Genomic DNA, 18,913 nt, shown 5'->3' on the forward strand with positions numbered 1-18,913 from the left:
CACTGTAAGGCCATATTGCAGTCTTAAATCAGCAAAGTCTCGATACACCCCACTATTGAAAACCTGTCCCAAAGTCGTACACCCCCCAGCCACCCACCTCTTAGCCATTCCCCCCGACTGACCCGGGGGGAACCCTTTATGAAAGAAAATGGGCGAACTGTAAAAATACTTGCGACGTCCCACTAACCTAGACTTCCACTTGTCCCACAACGCCAAGGTATGTTGGACTGTAGGTACTCCCCATTTCATGGTGGGTCTGTCTGTCGTCTGAAGCCACATATATGGACCCGGGCCACTCCCCCCCACCAGGTCTCTCTCCAGTTGAACCCAGCGCTTCCCCACTCCATGAGTGTGCCATTGGACCGCCACCCTCATTTGAGCAGCCACATAGTACCAAAGTAAGCATGGCACTCCGAGACCCCCTCGTTGTCGGGGCAAGAAAAGAACCTCCCTCCGTACTCGAGGTGGTCTATGGCGCCAGATAAATCTCATGAGCTTCCTTTGCCAAGTTTGAAGAGCTTCCAACGGGATAGCTACAGGCAAGGTTTGGAATAGGTAATTAAAGCGTGCCAGGATGTTCATTTTCACTGTCGCTATCCGCCCCAACCACGATAGCCCCAGTCGTTCCCACACCTGAAGGTCATGTAGTATCTTTGGCCATAAACCCCCATAATTAAGCTTATATAAAGTACTGAGATTCGGACTGATTTGAACCCCTAGGTATTTCAGGCTATGTTTTACAACTTTAAATGGGAAAAGCTGATGTATTCGCTCAAATTGAGCCTCCGAAACAGAGACGTTTAACAGTTCAGACTTATCGGCGTTTAGCCGATATCCAGATACAGCACTAAAACGCTGCATTTCAGCCAGAACCCCGACCAGTGACTGCTCCGGCTCAGACAGAGTGAAAAGGACATCGTCAGCGAACATAGAGAGCTTATACTCTTGATCCCGGATCCGTAATCCATGAATCAGGGCGTTAACCCTAATAGATGCTGCCAATGGTTCTAGATAGAGTGCGAATAATAAGGGAGAGAGAGGGCACCCCTGGCGAGTTCCCCGCTCAATTTGAAACGTTGGGGAGTACCCCCCGTTAACCTTAATACAAGCGTTAGGGTTACTATATAGCGCCATGATCCAAGTGGTAAAATTGCCCCCCAACCCCACCTTATCCAACACCGCCACCAGATAGTCCCAATGGACCATGTCGAATGCCTTTTCAGCATCAACCGTGAGCATCACCATTGGTATTTGTTGTTCCTGACCCCACCAGATGAGATCTAGCACTCGGCGCACATTATCCGCCGCTAGTCTGCCTGGAACAAATCCAGTCTGATCCGGATGTATGAGAGAGGGGGCTACAACACCTAGCCTGGTAGCCAGGATCTTAGCCAATATTTTCAGATCTAAATTGATCAGTGATATTGGCCGATACGACCCGCACAGTACAGGGTCCTTCCCAGGTTTCGCTAAGATTGTGATGCCAGCTTTATTAGAATGTGCTGATATTTGCCCCTCCTGAAGTAAAGAGTTAAACGCCTTGGTCAATGGAGCTACAATTATGTCCTTTAGCTTTCTATAGAAGCCTGCCGAGAACCCATCAACTCCCGGAGATTTCCCCATTTTCAGGTCCTGTATCGCTTTGCCCACCTCGAATTCAGTGATATCCTTATTGACCATATCCCTGCGCGCCTCATCTAACCGGGGAAGATTAATGTCGGCAAGGTACTCCTGTATATCCGGCAGCGTAATATCAGGTCTCTTAGAATACAGCTGCTGATAAAATTCAGTAAACCGCTTTCTGATGTCCATATTTTCAGTCAGCATCTTACCCGATGCATCAGCAATCCTAAGTATCTGGTTCACTCCCTGTCTAGCCTTTAGTCGTCTCGCCAACAGTCTTCCCGCCTTATTCCCCCCCTCATAATGCGCTTGCTTCACTCTGTCCAAGTGATGGGCGATAAGACCCAAGTCCAGCTGCTCTAGGTCCTGCCTTAACGTTTTCAGTTGCTGTCCCACAGTCAGGTCTGGTTGTCTTTTATTCTGCAGTTCTAACTTCCCCAGTTTGCGAAGGATCTCAAACAGTCTGTGTTCCCTGTCTCTTTTAACATGCGTGGCTAGAGCTATCAATTTACCCCTGGCTACTGCTTTAAAACAATCCCAGACCCCCATGGGAGAAACCTCTCCATTATCATTGTCCGCTAGATATTGCAGCATGTCAGAGCGAAGGCGGAGTACCTCCCGTTCATCATCCAGTAAGCTTTCATTAAGTTTCCAAAACTTATCACCACCCACATCCCCTAACCCTCGTAGAGTAAGCCCGATCGCCGCATGGTCTGACCACGTGCGGGCCTCTATACTGGCGTCTATGACATGATTGACTAATCCTCTGTCCGTAAGAAACATATCAATTCTCGAATATGACTGATGGGTAGCAGAGAAAAATGTATAGTCCCTCTCAGTAGTGTGCAGGTGTCGCCATATATCTACCAAATCCCATTCCTTCAGTAATGCCTTCAGGCAACGTCTGTGGGCTTTTGAGTATGCCGAACTTCCCGTGCTGGTGTCTAAATATGGGTAACTGGGCAGATTAAAATCACCTCCAATTAAAAGTAAACCGTCAGCCCATTGCCGCAACACTACCGCTACCTGGGTGAAAATGAGCCTTGACCCGTATTGGGTGCATATATATTCACCAAGGTATACAGCTGTTGGCCTATCTTGAATTTCAGGAGTAGATACCTGCCCTCCTGGTCCCTTACCACAGTTTGCACATCAACAGTCAAATTTCTGGAAAATAGGACCCCAACCCCTTTATATTTCCCTCGTACTGTAGCTGCGGCATAATACTGAACTGGAAATTCGTGAGAAAGCATAAGTTTCTCGTGGCGCTTTCTAAGGTGTGTCTCCTGGCATAATAGAATATCCGCTTTAGCTCGGATTGCATCCTGCAGCAATCGTTTACGCTTATGATAAGTTTGCAACCCCTTAACATTCCACGAGAGAATTCTGATATTACTAGCCATGGCAGCCATTATCATCTCTCTGTCTGATCCAGGTAGGGCTATCTTTGTCCTCCCAAGCACCCTTTCCACCCCCTATCCATCCCCTCTTTCCCCCATTTCCAACTGAAAGGCCCCGAAACACCCTACTCCCCAGCCCCCCCTCCCTCCCTCCCCCGTTCCATGTGAAATGGGAATGACTGCACAGAGGCCCGTACAGGGACCCCCGCCCGATCTCTTACCAACCAATTTAACCTGTAAAACAGTAACAACTTCGATGCAGGAGATAGTAACATGCAGAAAAATGAAAAAGAAAAGGAACAAAAAGAGTCACCATCTGTTTGTCCAGACATGTGTTGCCCCTCCAGGGCAAAGTGGTTGCTCCTCTATAAACAAATAAAACAAGAGAGATCTGCCCTCCAAGGCTTCAGCCACAAAACCCTGTAGCTGGGAAACTCTTCCAGGAATAGCCGAGGCTGTGAAGAAGATATCAGCGTGGAGGGTCTGAAGAGGACGCCGATCCCCCCGACTTACGCCGCAACCTCTTGCCGCCAGATTGGACCCTCTGCCACCGATTAAGCGTGTCCCGCTTGTCTCTCCCCTCAGGTGAAGCTGCTCTTGCATTCTCCAAGACAGGCCATCCCGCTGTTAGCAATGCTTTCTTCGCCTCCTCCACCGACTGTACGCGCACTGCCGTGCCCTTCACCGTAAAGGCTAAGCCAAAAGGGAACAGCCATTTATATTTGACCTCCCTATTGCGCAGTGTGGCTACTATCTCTTTGAATTCCCTGCGTTTTCGGATAGTGTGTGCAGACAAATCCTGAAATACTTCCACAGGGTAGCCTTGCCATTGAAAATCTTTTCTCTGTCTGGCGCAGAAGAGCACCCTTTCCTTTGTCTGGTAAGAGTGGAAGCACACAATAATATCCCGGGGTGCGTTACCCCTAGGTTTCGCTAGGGCTCTGTGGGCTCTGTCAAAAATAATTTCTTTACACCCTTCTGGGGGGTTATTGTTATATAAAAGCAATTCACAGATGTCCTTTATCACTACTGCACAGTCTTTATACGCCTGCTCCTCCGGTACGCCCCTGAATCTTAAATTACCACGGCGGGACCTGTTCTCCAGGTCATCCACCCAGGATCGCAACTCACAGTTAGAGGCTTGCAAGTCCTGCACTTCTTTTTGCAAGGCTTCCTGCCGATCCTCCATTTCCCCAATCCGTTGCTCAGCCTCTCCCACCCTGTTGCCGAGCAACTCGTGGTCTTGGCGGAGTTCTCGAATAATTTCTTTTATTTCGCCCCGCAGGGAGGACATAGCTTCCTTCATGTCCCCCACCCACGCTTGAAAGTCTCCTCTCGAGGGGGGAAGCTGTGCCGCTTGCGCGTCTGCCTGCTGAAGTTCCGTTTCAGCTGTCTCCCGCGCCTCATCGCCGCCATTTTCTACAGTTTCCTCCTCCTCCGTGGCAAAGCTAGCAGCCTGCGGTTTTAGCGGGTCGTATGAAAAGCTTTTCAAATCAGTTAATTTTCGTCTCTGCGCCATCCTGGTGTTCTCTACACTGACTGCTGCGTTCCCAGCCGGTTTTATTAGCAGTCCTGCACCGACAATATATATTATTGGAGATCGGGCTCCGGAGCTCTCCTCTTAGGCAGCCAGCTCAGGAAGTGACGTCACTTCCTCGTGTCGACACTTTTGACGCAGACTGCGACTTTGGTGCCGATGGCACTACTCCCATGCCCCGATATGGAGGGGCTCTGCTTTGGCACCGGTTCCGATGGACTGGGGGGTCTGTGGAGGTGGACCGACGGTTGGAGGGTGTTTTTGATTTTCGGTGGGGTCCCGGGGAGGACTTAGTCGACACTTCTGATTGGGCATATGAGCCCGACCTCGCTCCTTTAAGTTGGGCAATGCAGGCAGCCTCTGCTGCTGGGCCCTAGGGGACATGCAGCCACAGTCCCTACAATTTGTTTGGTTGTGGTCTGGACCTAAACAGATGTAGCACCAATCGTGCTCATCTGTGGCAGACATGATTTTACCACAACGACAGAACTTGAAGCCTGGTGGTCGAGGCATCACAAGCTGTCAGTTTTCGCTGTTTTCCTTTTTTTTTTTTTTTTAACACACAAACTGATTTCTCTTGAGAGAAAGGAGAGCTCCGTGTGTCTTGAGCTGAATGATACTCCTGATGTGGTCTGGCTGTAATGAGAATGTTATTCAGATAAGGGTAGACAAACCAACCCTGGACCTCTAGGGTGGTCACAAGTGCTACCAAGATTTTTGTGAAGACCTTAGGGGCCACGTAAGTCCAAAATGCAGACACATACTGGAAACATCAGATCCCTCATGCAAAACACACATAAAACGTTTGATGACACTTTGCTATCAGGATGTGAAGGTATGCATTCTGCATATCCAAGGAAACTAGGGAAACTCCCTGCAGTCAGGACAGGTGGTTTTGCTGGAACTTCATCTTTAGGTGACTGACCTTTACATGCATTTTCAGAGAATTCTGGTACAGGACTGAAACTCCAAATCTCTCAGGGGACCAAAGAAATACTTTAAATATAACCCTATGAATATTTTTTTCTGAGAGACTAGATTGATCACTTGCATTTCCTCCAGGCACTGAAAACCTGGAAGAGGACGGTAGCCTTTATAGGATCATGAGGCATTCAAATGTCAAAAAAGGGGAGGGGAAAGAAATTGCTGGAGAAGTCCTTGAGGAACTCAAAGAACCTGCTTTGAATGGGTGAAAGGGCCATCTCCTCAAAGTTCAAGCACCAGGTAAGGCCCAAGTAGGATGAACTGCCACCCTAGCCTAGATGTGTTCACCAGTTCAAGTTTGCTGTCCTGTTTGCAGCCCATCTGGTTTCCTGGATTAAGATGACTCATCTGCAAAAATGGCAGTTTCTCGTGCCACCAGCACTGATCTCCACAGCATGGCAAATCTGACAGTACCTCTTTGCTCTCAGGAACTCACCTCACTGCGGTCTGTCACCTGCAGCAATTTCTTATCAAAGCTGCATGAATAATAAAAGATTTCCACCATAGCAGGATAAGCAGCAGCACAGTCCTTCTCCAAGACCAAAGCAATCACTGGTGGGAAGAAGTCGCACTGCTGTGAAAAACATTGGGTACTGCTCTTGAGCAGTGGCCCTGGTCTATTATATATCTCGAGCCGGATATACCCATCAGCCCTGACTGTTTCAAGAGTTTAATAAGGAATTTTTACTGTGCACATCTGCCCAGTCAAAATGTATCATGTCCAAAATTTGTTGTATTTTTAAGAAAAATCTGGTTATCAGTGGGAATTTACTTAACTATATTTTGCTGGATTTGAAAATCCCTGGGTAGGAGTAGGTGTGTTTTCATCTTGCTCCTCTGTAAATAGCTATCCAGGGGACCGATTGGTGCTCCTCCTTTTGAAGTTATAGGAGCCAAGTCAGCATAGTAAATAGGAGTTTAATTAGGGGAGAGTCTTAGGCAGCAGGAAAAAAAAAGTAACATTTTTAGAGATAATTACCCCTATATGGTATAAATCAGTGGTCCCCAACCCTGTCCTGGGGCCCACCAGCCAGTCGGGTTTTCAAGATATCCACAATGAATATGCATGAGAGAAAATTTGCATGCACTGCCTCCATAACATGCAAATTTTCTCTCATGCATATTCACTGTGGATATTCTGAAAACCCGACTGGCTGGTGGGCCCCCAGGACAGGGTTGGGGACCACTGGTATAAATAATGCAAAAGCAACAAACCTTGTTTGGATAAAAGAATGCCCTAGAACAGGGCTGCCTAAATCTGTTTTTGGGACCCTACAACCAGTCATGTTTTCAATGAATATGCATGAGAAATTTGCATACTATGGGGACTCTGTAAGTGCAAATTTATCTCATGCATATTCATTGTGGATATCCTGAAAGCCCAACTGGCTGTAGGGTCCCCAGGACAGGTTTGGGAAGCCCTGTTCTAGAATATTCTTTTATTGGAACAAGGTTTGTTTCTTGTGCATTATTTGTCCCATATACAGGTAATACCTCTAAAAATGGTACTGTTCTTTCCTGTTGCCTAAGACTCTCCCCTAATTTCTTAAACTTCTCTTTACTATGCTGGCTTGGCTCCTGTAACTTTAAAAGGAGAAGCACCAGCAACGAAGCAAACATGTGGCTAGGTTTTGCAGCTGCCTTGTAGAGGTTCCTTTTTCTTAAAACAATCAGTTCCCTAGATAGCTATTTACAGAGGACCAGCCCTGCTCTAGAACAAGTGGTCTCCCAAGGGACTGACTCCGGAACATTTGAAAATATTCTTCACTGAAGTGGTGGTGGAAGCATGAAATGGCCTCCCAGGGAAAGTGGTGGAGACAAAAACATTAACTGGATACAAAAAATTCTGGAATAAGCACAAAAGATCCCTATTGGAAAAGAAGAGAGGGGAAGTAAAAAAATGACAAGAAATGAGAGTGGACAGAATAAATGGGCCTTATGACTTTTATTCTGGGCTCGTATGTTTCTTTGACTTTGCACCTTGGGTCTTCCATACGATATTGCAATTCTGATGAATACCAGCTCACGGATTCTTAAAGTACTACTGTCCAAATTGAACTGCTTCTATACAGATGATATTCTAATAGGGAAATTTAATCTTATTTCAATTTCCTTTCCTTCAATCCTGCCATACCAGTCCAGACGAGTGAGTTATGCCTCCCTGCCAGAAAGTGGAGAACTAAAGGTTTTCTGTGACATCATTCACAGTACATGAGCTAGTATAGTATTACAACTTGTCATAGCTAATCAGCCAGAATACAAATGAGTAATAATGTTTATAATTAACATTTTAGAAAGGAAAGGAAATCATCAGGTACCATAGCAACATAGTAAATGATGGCAGAAAGACCAAAATGGCCTATCCAGTCTGCCCAGCAAGGTTTTTAGTGTTGCAATAGGTAAAATAAAAATTCTCCTTTATCATCTTGCCATATCATTCCAGACAACTGGGGTGTACTTAAGCTACCCTCATACTGGGTGGAAGGAGGTCCAGACTGCTCTCAAGATCCCTACACCAAAGGAAGCATCATTTCCTTAGCCCAGATGTGCAAGTGGTAATACTTAGCAAATGAATGCAAGGATGACCAAGTCAGTGCCTTGCAAATATCCTTTGGAGACCCCACTCTAGATTCACCCCAGGAAGCAGCCTGTGCTCTCATTGAGTGCTCTTGGCCCTTCTGGAATCAAAGCTTAATTTGTTGACAGAAAGGAAGTGGAAATATAGAGGGGTGAGATGAGTAGGGCCAGGTGTGACCTGTGCAAAGGGGCAGGACCAGGGCCAAGTGTGAACTTTCTCACACACATATATATCTATATATACACCCCCCAAATCAAAGTCATGTGAATGCCCCTGCCTCAGGGTAAGCAGCTTCAAAATACTCTGTCTCTGCTTCCTCCAAGGGCTGGGGGGCCATGAATAATCCATGCAACTATTGGCTCTGTTCTGTTTCCTCGGGGGAGCCAGAACTGATGTACACTGCCAGCTCTGCTCCACTTTCTCGGGTCCCAGAAAAAAGGTGGCAGAATGCCATTCTGGGTTGCTCTGCCAGCAATTAAGCCCTGAGTAATGAACACAAATGGGTTAAATTAGCATAAGTTTGAAAGTAATCAGCAGTAGTGCCATTCATCAACGCCAGGGTTGAAGCCTTGACAACTGGCATTACTGCTCACAAATTTCAAACTTGTGCTAATTCAAACCTGTTTTTGTGTCTGTTCTTTGATCTGCAGCATCTGCTTCAGTATCATCCCTTCCCTTTCTGTCCCTGCAATACAGGAGAAGTGGGTGGAGGGGAAACAAGAGGAGGAGTTGGATTAGGTAGCAGATTGGCTGTTCTCTTTGTGTGTTCCACTCACTCCCTCTCCTTCTCTTCCTTGCAGGCTGGCCTGAAAAGGAAGAGCTGCTCTGCCTTTTATGCCTGAAAAGAAGTGCCAGAACTGCGTTCCACCACGTTCCCCTGCAAATTAAGCCCTGTCTGTAACTGGTAGTCCCTGGCAAATATGTGCTGCACCAGTAGCTTCCTTAATCCAAATGGCTATCAAGAATTTAGAAACTGCCTTGTCCTTAACAAAGCCCACTAAAGAGGATAAATGGTCTGTCTAGCTTCCAAAAGGAATTGGTCACTGGTATCTCAAAATTGCACTACATAAACCCAATTTATGTAGACTTCTATTTTCACTCTTACATTCCTTCTAGCTAAACAATGGTAAGGAAATTGATTGGTTAAGGACAAAGCTTAAAATCACCTTAGGCAAGGAAGGGAGCATGGGATGGATCATTACTTTTTCTTCTGAAATCAACTATGCACCAGCTAATTACCGTGTGTAGAAACCCCTCCACCCTGCATAATCTGCTATCCCTGGCACTCAAACAGATCCTATAACACACACCAATGACTAGAATTATACTAAACCCTTGGGCAGCAACCTCTAAACCCATGTGCAGCCATATACTCCCACAAAGTAACTTCTTTAACATTTAAGGACTTGTTTCCAATCCCTGGTATACCAAAGAAAATCCAATGATACTTGTTTTTAATAAAGCAGAGTTGCTTACCTATTACAGGTGTTCTCACAGGACAGCAGGATGTAAGTCCTCACATATGGGTGACATCAGGATGGAGCCCAATCACGGAACACTTTTGTCAAAGTTTCTAGAACTTTGACTGGCACTAACATAGAGCCCTGAAAGACTTTCCGACCTAAACCATCCAAAAATCTTTGGTCCTTTCCAGGGGGAGCAGAAGAATGAGGGTGCAATCTCTTAGCCTTCTTCTGCGCAGATTCCACTACCACATTGGTGAGGTAGCTGTGGCTTCTGAAAACCTGGATTGTGTTAGACAGATGCAACATATCTGGTCCTTCTATTGACTGGTTGGACAGTGCAAGGGTGCTCCCATAGGCGATGTTGCAGATCCAAGAGCACTTCGTGGACTGGAATGACCATAAATTTCCTTGGGGGGCATCTACGAATTGAAGGACTTCTAATGTCTTGTGATGGGTGGCCTCTTCGGTGACCAGGGCAAAAGGGATAGTTTTGGACATTTCTTTTATGAAGTTAGCAAAGGAAAGTCCGTATCAACATCCTCCCATGGATCATAAGGGGGTCTCTGAGATCCTGAGGGAGGGAAAATGTTTGATACTCCAGGACGTGCAGGCATCGATGGAGGCCTCGATGGAGGATGCAATGGCACTGATGGAGACTTAGACGGCATCAATGGCATCGAAGGGAACCGTGGGCGCTTCGATCCTGAGAGTCCCGACGGACCTGGAACCGGTTCCGGCATAGATGGAAGTGGAGCTAGAATAGGACTAGAGTCCATGTCCTTGTACTCCGAGGACCCCGGAATGGGTATCGGGGGCTTCGGAGGTTCAGAAGGTCGACTCTGTACCGATGGCACAGGCTGGGTCAGAAGGGAACCAATGAGTGTATCAAGGCGGACAAGCAACGGTGTAAAGATTGATGGCTCTGGTGTCGCTATGGGGACCGGCATCGATGGCGGATGCAGGCTTTGGAAGGCATCAACGCCCGCCTGGCAGACAAGGATGTCCAGCTCCTCCCTGAAAGCTGGTATAGGTGATGCAGCTACAGGGGGAGGCAGGCTAGGTGCTACTGGCACCGCCACAGGAATCTGTGGGGTTCAGTAACCGGCACTGATGTCTGTGGGGGATCGCCTCGGGGTCAGGAGGATGGAGGCTCCTCTCCCCAGGCCCTCTTCGCAACCGGCTCGATAGCCATTGAGGCCGATGCGGTATTGGTGCCAGCACAGGGTGTGGAATCACGTCTGTGCCGATGACTGTTTCCCTCGGTGCTCGGTTCGGTCCTTCTTCGGCACAGAGGAAGACGCTAACGATGCCCTAGATGGCGTCTGTGATGGATGGTCACCGCCCTCTTGCTGCTCCCAGCGAGGTTTGTCAATGGAAGAAGATGTTTCTGCTGGTGATGACTGGGTGGGAAGGAGTTAGTTTTATTTTGAAAAGAGACTCCATTTTGTCTAAACAGGCACGCCTGCCCTTCGGAGTCATTTGAGCGCAGCTAGGACACCAACGTACATCGTGTGATGGGCCGAGGCACAGCACACAAACACCGTGCAGGTCAGTAATGGACATTTTGCGCAAGCACTCTGGACATTTTCTGAAGCCCATCGCCATGGCAAAAAGGGGCCGCGAAACGGTCAGTGGCCTGGGGGAACCGATAACAGGGTAGCAGGAACTGACCGGAGACGGTGAAAAATTACTCACTGAACGTCAAGAAACGGTGTCGTGATGGGAGACCCCTATGAGGGAACTTTTTTATGAAGATAACTTCAAGGTTTCCGTAAGGAAAAGTGGTGAGAAAATTCTCACAGAGCTCCTACCCGCAAGGCAAACTGCAGCGTGGAAAAAAGACTCTGAAGGGAGACCCCTGTGGCCACAGGGATTATGGCATGCTGGGCATGCTCAGTCAGCCAGTCAAAAGTTCTAGAAACTTTGACAGAAGTTTTCCGTGACAGGGCTCTGTCTGATGACGTCACCCACATGTGAGGACTACCATCCTGCTTGTCCTGGGAGAACTGATTTTACTGTAAGAGTCCCTGAAAGCCTTATCCATTTCCTCAGGGACTGTAGTCTTGCGAGTAACTGCAGTGGGCAAATGTATCTACCTTAGGAGCCTGTAATATATGCTCTTTGTCTTCAGCCTAAGGATATAAAGCTCCATCGCTTTTCTCACCTTCAGACCAAATTCAGGGACTTTTCGTTCCATAGTAATGTCGTCTGATAGCCCTGTGTAAAGGAAATAACTTTGGGGGTTTCCTGCAGCCATCCAGAATGGGATCCCCCTCTAATCTGGGATTCTCTGTCTGCTGATCAGAAACCTTAAGGGATTTCAGCACTTGGGATATGAAAGAGAATAGCTTCTCTTTTTTAAAACAGCCAGAGAACAAAGGTCTCCAATATCTGCTGAGAGAATTTTCACTTTCTTCTCTTTCGAGACCCTGACAGTTTCTCTCCCGGTCCTGAGGTTAGTTTGATTTGATTTATTGTGTTTCTATTATATGGAATCACTGTGATTTACAATAAAAAGATATAATATAAAATGATAAAATACAAAATATATAAACAAAATTAAAATATTGTATTGAGTAAGAACATAACGCAAATAAAAGCAGTAAACAGTATATAAACAATAAAAATTAACAGGTATAACAATTCAAAAACTTCTTGAAAGAACAAATAAAAATCAGGTGTCATATGCTTGCTGAAAAAGTATAGTTTTAAGACCTTTCTTAAATTTGATTGGTTTGAAGTGAGGATCTGCCAAAGATCCTGTATATCTGTCTTTCACAGAGTAACATCTCCTCGCAGAGTGGCTCCAATTCCCAAGAAATGCTGAGGTCAGGAGGTCTCTGAGAATGTCCCCCAGGCTTGCCCTGTAGGAGAAAGGCCTTGCACAAAAAGTAGCTCTAAGCCCAGGGAAAAAAAAAAAGAACATCTGGCCTCTAAGCTTTCAGCAGACAGCTCTAAGGGGTCTCCCAAAGAAATCGAGGTCGAGGAAGACAGTGCCAGGCTCTCTTTCTTACACTCAAAGGCAGGATATCCCGGGTCCTCTCCGTTCCACAGTAGGCAGAGCTCTGACCCTCCCCACTTCCCCCCTCTTGCCTCATGCTGGAGAATCTTGCCATATAGGCTGGCCTGTGCTTTCCCCTCAGCCACTACACACACACACTGAGCCTGAGGAGGATCTCCGGCAATAGGCTCCACACGTGGCACTTTCTTTGGCCCTCTATACTTCCCTTTCCCCGAGGCTCTCCCAGAACGACTGTAGCACCCATTGGAATATAAGAAAATCTGTGCAGTTCATTCTTTCCCCCATATATATATATTTTTTAGTAATTTGATCCGTTACCCTGCTCAGTGCTAAGATCCCTCAAACAGGGATGGAACAGGACCAGGGCTCACAATATTAGAGGACAAGGTAAAGGGTCAGGGTGAGGGAGGGAGGGAGATGAGAAGAAAGGCTATAACCCTGAGTGGAAAATTTCAACCCCCCCAAGGGTGTTTGGGGCCCTCCCAAGCTCAGAAAACCCGAGTCTACGTCCTTACCCCTTGGGCTCTACTGTGACCTCCAAAAGGACAGTTATTCAGGAGCCCTCCAAATGCTGCACCAGTGCAAATTATGTCTGCACTTGCTGGAGTCAAAGAAATACCAACAAAGTTTACTACTGCACCAGCTCATATAATGAAATGATGGCATGAAAACCTTGTAGATCTCTATCTCCGCCTGCTACCAAGGAGGCACAGCCCCCTTGTCCGAACTGGTATAGAAGGTTGATAAGATGAGTATTTGCCAGAGAAGGATGGAGGCATGTGCACTCTGTAAAAATGAAAATTTTCAGTTGAACAAAGAACTGCAAAATAAATTCAAGCTTTGCTATTACATTTTCTCCTGCTGCTTATATACAAAAGCACAACACAGCCTACTCACCAAAATTCTGGGTTATTTGCGATATTTTCCCTGCTGAATTTTTCTATTTCTGGTCCCACCTGAGCAACAAACTGGGCCAATTTCTCTGCAGTATCCATCGTCTTCAGGTCAACTAGAAATAATGTGTTGAAACAAGAAGTCTACAATGAACACATTTTGAAGAACCAAGGTATTCTGCAAATGTCAGTATACAGCCCAATAAATACCTCTTCATATGCTTTTTAGAATTATTATGAATTTACTAATTACTTTTCATTGAATCACTGCTGTAATAGTTAGGAAACTCAATATAGTAGTCCCTGCTATAAACTAATATCCAAATACTAATGGCTTGTAGCACTACTACTCTCCCCTATTATATTAGGAAAGGCATTAACACTAAATTTAAGAGACTGAGCTCAAATGCAACATTATCCTAGGGCTTAGAAGTGAGGCTAATTCCTGTCAAGGTATGCACAAAATTAACCCAATTGGAGACATTACACCAAGACAGAAAATGGAAAAATACTGCAAAGGCTGTTTCAATGCCAGTAAAAGGAGAAATTTATTCTTACCTGATAATTTCTTTTCTATGAGTTCAGCCAGAACAGTCCTGACACATGGATTATGCCCACCAACTAGCAGATGGAAACAGACTAACAGACTTGCTGATGTCACTCCTTATAGGCTCCTGTGCTCACCTCAGCTTCCCAGTATCCTGTAACAAGCTCCACCCCCAACCCCGCTGAACCAGGGGCTTCCAGGAAATCTAACAGCAGTTAATAATTACAGAACATATATTCAAGAACAATAGTGTATAACAACGATAAATAGCAAATTTATGCATTTGTACCCATTTGGCGAATAGGGTGCATCCTGGACTGGTGTAGCTGGATTCAAGGAAAGGAAATTATCAGCTAAGAGTACATTTCTTCCTTCTCCTCATCCAGCCAGACCAGTCCAAATGCATGGGATATAACAAAGCTACTTCTCTTGCAGGCGGGACCCTGCCAAACCTGCTCTCAAGATTTCTGACCCAAAGGAAACATGTTCTCTGGCCAGAACATACAGCTGATAATGCTTAGAAAATGAAGGCAAGGAAGACCAAGTTGCTGTTTTACGAATCTCCACTGGCAAAACCAACCTTAGTTCCAACCACCACACCTGAGCTCTTGTATAATATGTTCTCAAGGTCTTTGGAAGCAATAGACCCTTACCCTATATAAGCCACTCCTATAACCTCTTTAATCCAACACATCAAGAAAGCTATAGAAGCTGCCTCATCTTTCCTCATGCCAAACAGAATAAAGGATCTGATTTCCTAAATGAATTCAAGTGGGGCAACAAGACTGACATCTAAACAATGCAGTTGCTCATACTCGGCTCCACAGACAAACTGCCTGATTAAGATGAAAAGATGAAACTTTTAGCAGAAAAGAAGGAACTGTCCATATTTTCACGATCTCAGCAGAGTATGTTAAAAAGTGTCTAAAATTCAGAAATTTGTCTCGCCAAACATATCGCCAGCAAGAAAACAGCCTTAAGAATAAGAAGCTTCACTGAAATATCTCTCCAATGTTCGAAGAGGGAACTGGAGAAATAGGACAATATTGCATTCAAGTTGCAAGGAGAAACTTGATCTCTAACCGGAGCTCTGATGTGCTTCACATCTCTAAGAAAATGAAATACATCTGGATGGTAAGGCAAGGGGTCTATCCAAACAATCCCTAAAACAAGCAATAGCCACTTCCTGTTCTAAGCCAAATCTCTCTCTAAACCTTCCTACAAGAATTAAAGGATACAGGGCACCAAATACGTAACTGCAGAACACACCTTAATTGCACACCAATCCTCAAAGATGCAGCAAACTCTCACATGTGCCAAGGAAGTAAACACCTTCCTGGAATGCAAGAGCATGTACATCACCGCCTGAGAATTAACAGAGACCTCTCAAGGGCCAAGCCATTGGAGAAAATCGACCTGGGACTTCCCATTCCACTGAGCCATGAATCAGTAATCTCCTGCTTTGAGGCAAAAACATATGCGCCTCCACCAACAAGTCGGCCCAAGTCTGTGAACCACAGACCATCTCAGTCAATCTGGAGCCACCAGGATTACCAGTCCCTGATGCCTGGAAATCCTTTGAATGACCATTAGGGGCGAAGGAGGAAACACAAAGACCACCATCCTGAGGACAGACTTGTACCAGAACATCCAGATTCAATGACCTGTCTTTCCACCTGCTGAAGAACTTGGTTATTTTCACATTCTTGCTGGATGTCATTGGATCTATCTATTTTAAGGCTGCGCACACTGGGCTACTATCTAGGAAAAAGCTATCTGCAAAAGAGCCCATTCCTCGGCATCTAATGAATTGTGACAAAGTACAAAATGACCCCCTTTAGAGACCCCCTCAGAACGCATAGCTAGAAATTTTTTTCACGCATTTGGATAGTTCTAGTAAGGTCTGGGTAAATCCAAATCCTTTGTCTATAAAACAGTGATAGACAGTTGTGAAAAAAGAATTTTAGAACGTTATTCCTATCTGAGTGAAAAGTAAATGTCACCAAAAGAATCCCTCCGAGAAATCTCCAGGATTTGCGATGTTTCCAAGACAGTTGAAAGATCTAAAGTATGGCTCTGAGCTTGTGAGTGGGCACCTTCTACTCCTTCAGTGAATGATGATAAATATGCTTTCGTTATTACCAGCATTGCATCTCTAGGAATTTTCAAAACTTGAGAAATATAATTCTTAGTTCAATAGGCGAAATCAGTCTTATTATGGGAAAATTCAAAAAACTCTTAAATACAAACTTCTGTAAGTTTTCTAAATTTCCCAGCTTCTTAGTATGTAATTGCTCTGACTGGATCAATGAAGATTGAACTTTCTTCATCGTAGCAACATGAGATTCAAATACATCCAATTTATTTACAATCTTGGATATAGAAGCTGTATTATTTTGTTTGATTATTAGTATCCAGCATAACTTTAGTTAAAGATGAAATAGAAGCTTCCAGAGTTACTAGAGCTTCCCAAACCAATTCCAAGGTAATTTCAGGCGGTTTAGGGAGACGAGACTTGAAAGAAATAACATTCATCGCATGGCTTCCACAGCCACTATGCTCTCCACTAGCAGCATCCAAGGAGACCAGCTTCAAGGCAGAAATAGTTAAACCAGAATCCAAATTTTCAGGAAAACTTCCACCACTGACAGCCACCGCGCTCCTGTCCAAAAAGAGGAGCTAGGGACGCGCTAGTGTCCCTAGCGCCTCTTTTTACCACCGGGCCTAATCTGAATACTGAATCGGCGCACAGGAGAGTGTGCGTTCGCCCGCTCTCCAGCGGACTTTACTGTATCGACCCGTTAATTGGTAGTTGGTAATAATAACTGGCAATATCACGGTTTTCTTTGTGTATTTAAACTTTTCTTTCAAAACCGCTTTATTTGCTTGTCTCCCCCCATTTCCTTTCAACATATGAGAATGTGCAAATATTTTTTGTATTAATACTGCAGTATTGTGGAGAGTATTTTTTCTCTCGTATTTTCTATATTGCACTCCATTTCTGTAACAAGAATTCTTGTTGGTATATCGTAAAAACATGAACAATGGAGAAATTACTTACCTGATAATTTTGTTTTCCTTAGTGTAGACAGATGGACTCAGGACTAGTAGGTTATGGGCTCTTCTGCTAGCAGATGGGAGACTTCGTGTAACACAGCAAGGGTTATTTTTCCCTATATGCATCATATATGTGGACAAGTGCATCATCTTGCACTTGTCCACATTTCACCTGCCATTTGGACACCTAATCTTCTAGTCTCAAAAGGTCTTCCTGCAATTTATCACAATCCGCTTGAGAATTAACTACTCTGCATAATTTGGTGTCATCCACAAATTTAAGCACCTCACTCATTGTGCCCCTTTCCAGATCATTTATAAATATATTAAAAAGCACCAGATCCCTGAGGCACGTCACTGTTTACCTTTTTCCACTGTGAAAACGGACCATTTAATCCTACTATGTTTCCTGCCTTTTAACCAGTTTGCAACCCACAAAGGGATATCACCTCCTATCCCACGCCTGTTGCGCACACTTTACCTTTGTAGCTGCACTTTAACTATTGTCCTCATTTTGTCAAAGTTTCCCTTTTGAAAGTTTAGTGCTAGAGCCATGGATTTACTTACTGTCCCCGTCCCCCCCTTCCTGTCATCAATTAAAATCTGATCATGTTATGATCACTATTGCAGCGGCCCCACCACCGTTACCTCTCCCACCAGATCCTGGTCTCCACTGAGAATTAGATCTAAAATTGCTCTCATTGGTTCCTGAACCAATTCCTCAATAAAACTGTCATTTATTCCACCCAAGAACTTTTTCTTTCTAGCATGTCCTGATGTTACATTTACTCATTATTACTGAGCTACCAATTTGGTTAGCTTCCTTAATTTCTCTTAGCATTTCACTGTCTGTCTCATCATTTTGGCCAGGTGGGTGGTAGTATACTCCTATCACTACACTCTCTCAACACAGACGGTATTTCTACCCATAAAGATTCTATTGTGCGTTTAGTCTCTTGCAGGATCTTTATCCTGTTGGACTCTAATCCATCCTGGACATAAAGTGCCACTCTGACACCAAGTTGTTGTTCTCTATCATTGCAATAGAATTTGTAACCTAGTATAGCACTATCTCATTGGTTATCCTCCTTCTACCATGTCTCTCAGATGCCAATTAAGTCTGTCATCATTCACTTCTAGCCACTCTAACTCTCCCATATCACTTTTTAGACTTCTGGCATAAGGATATAAACATTTCAAAATGTGTTTTTTGTTTGTATTAACATTCTGCTTTTCAGTTGTCAGGGATAATTTGTAATCTTAATTCAGGTGATTCTTTACTTATAAGCACATGCACTACTTTTCTTATTATTGGAACCTCTCTGTTAGGATGCCTAATTCTAATGCTTCATTAGTATCCTTCGAAGATACCTCCCTCCGAACCATGCACTTCTGAGTGACTGTCAGCTTTCCCCTTTGGTTCTAGTTTAAAAGCTGCTCTATCTCCTTTTTAAAGGTAGTGCCAGCAGCCTGGTTCCACCTTGGTTAAGGTGGAGCCCATCTCTTCAGAAAAGACTCCCCCTTCCCTAAAAGGTTCCCCAATTCCTTACAAAACTGAATTCCTCTTCCTTGCACCATCATCTCATCCATGCATTGAGACTCCGGAGCTCTGCCTGCCTCTGGGAACCTGTGCGAGGAATAGGGAGCATGTCATAAAATGCTACCCTGGAGGTTCTGGTTTTCAGCTTTCTACCTAAGAGCCTAAATGTGGTTTCCAGAACATCCCTCCCACATTTTCCTAAGTCACTGGTACCCACATGTACCATGACAACCAGCTCCTCTCTAGCACTGTCTAAAATCCTATCT

At 45.0% G+C, this 18,913-nt stretch overlaps 1 protein-coding gene across 1 annotated transcript in view; it reads right to left on the bottom strand.

Annotated features, from left to right (window-relative positions):
• LOC115097804 (involucrin-like) overlaps positions 1-18,913 on the bottom strand; it is a 110,065-nt gene that overhangs the window by 64,075 nt on the left and 27,077 nt on the right. The window contains exon 2 of the mRNA XM_029613867.1: positions 13,508-13,619. Within this exon, the coding sequence (XP_029469727.1) occupies positions 13,508-13,605 (98 nt within the window). The 5' untranslated portion in view covers positions 13,606-13,619. The remainder of the gene's footprint in view (positions 1-13,507; positions 13,620-18,913) is intronic.

This window comes from Rhinatrema bivittatum, chromosome 8 (assembly GCF_901001135.1).
Source record: "Rhinatrema bivittatum chromosome 8, aRhiBiv1.1, whole genome shotgun sequence".
Lineage (NCBI taxonomy): Eukaryota > Metazoa > Chordata > Amphibia > Gymnophiona > Rhinatrematidae > Rhinatrema > Rhinatrema bivittatum.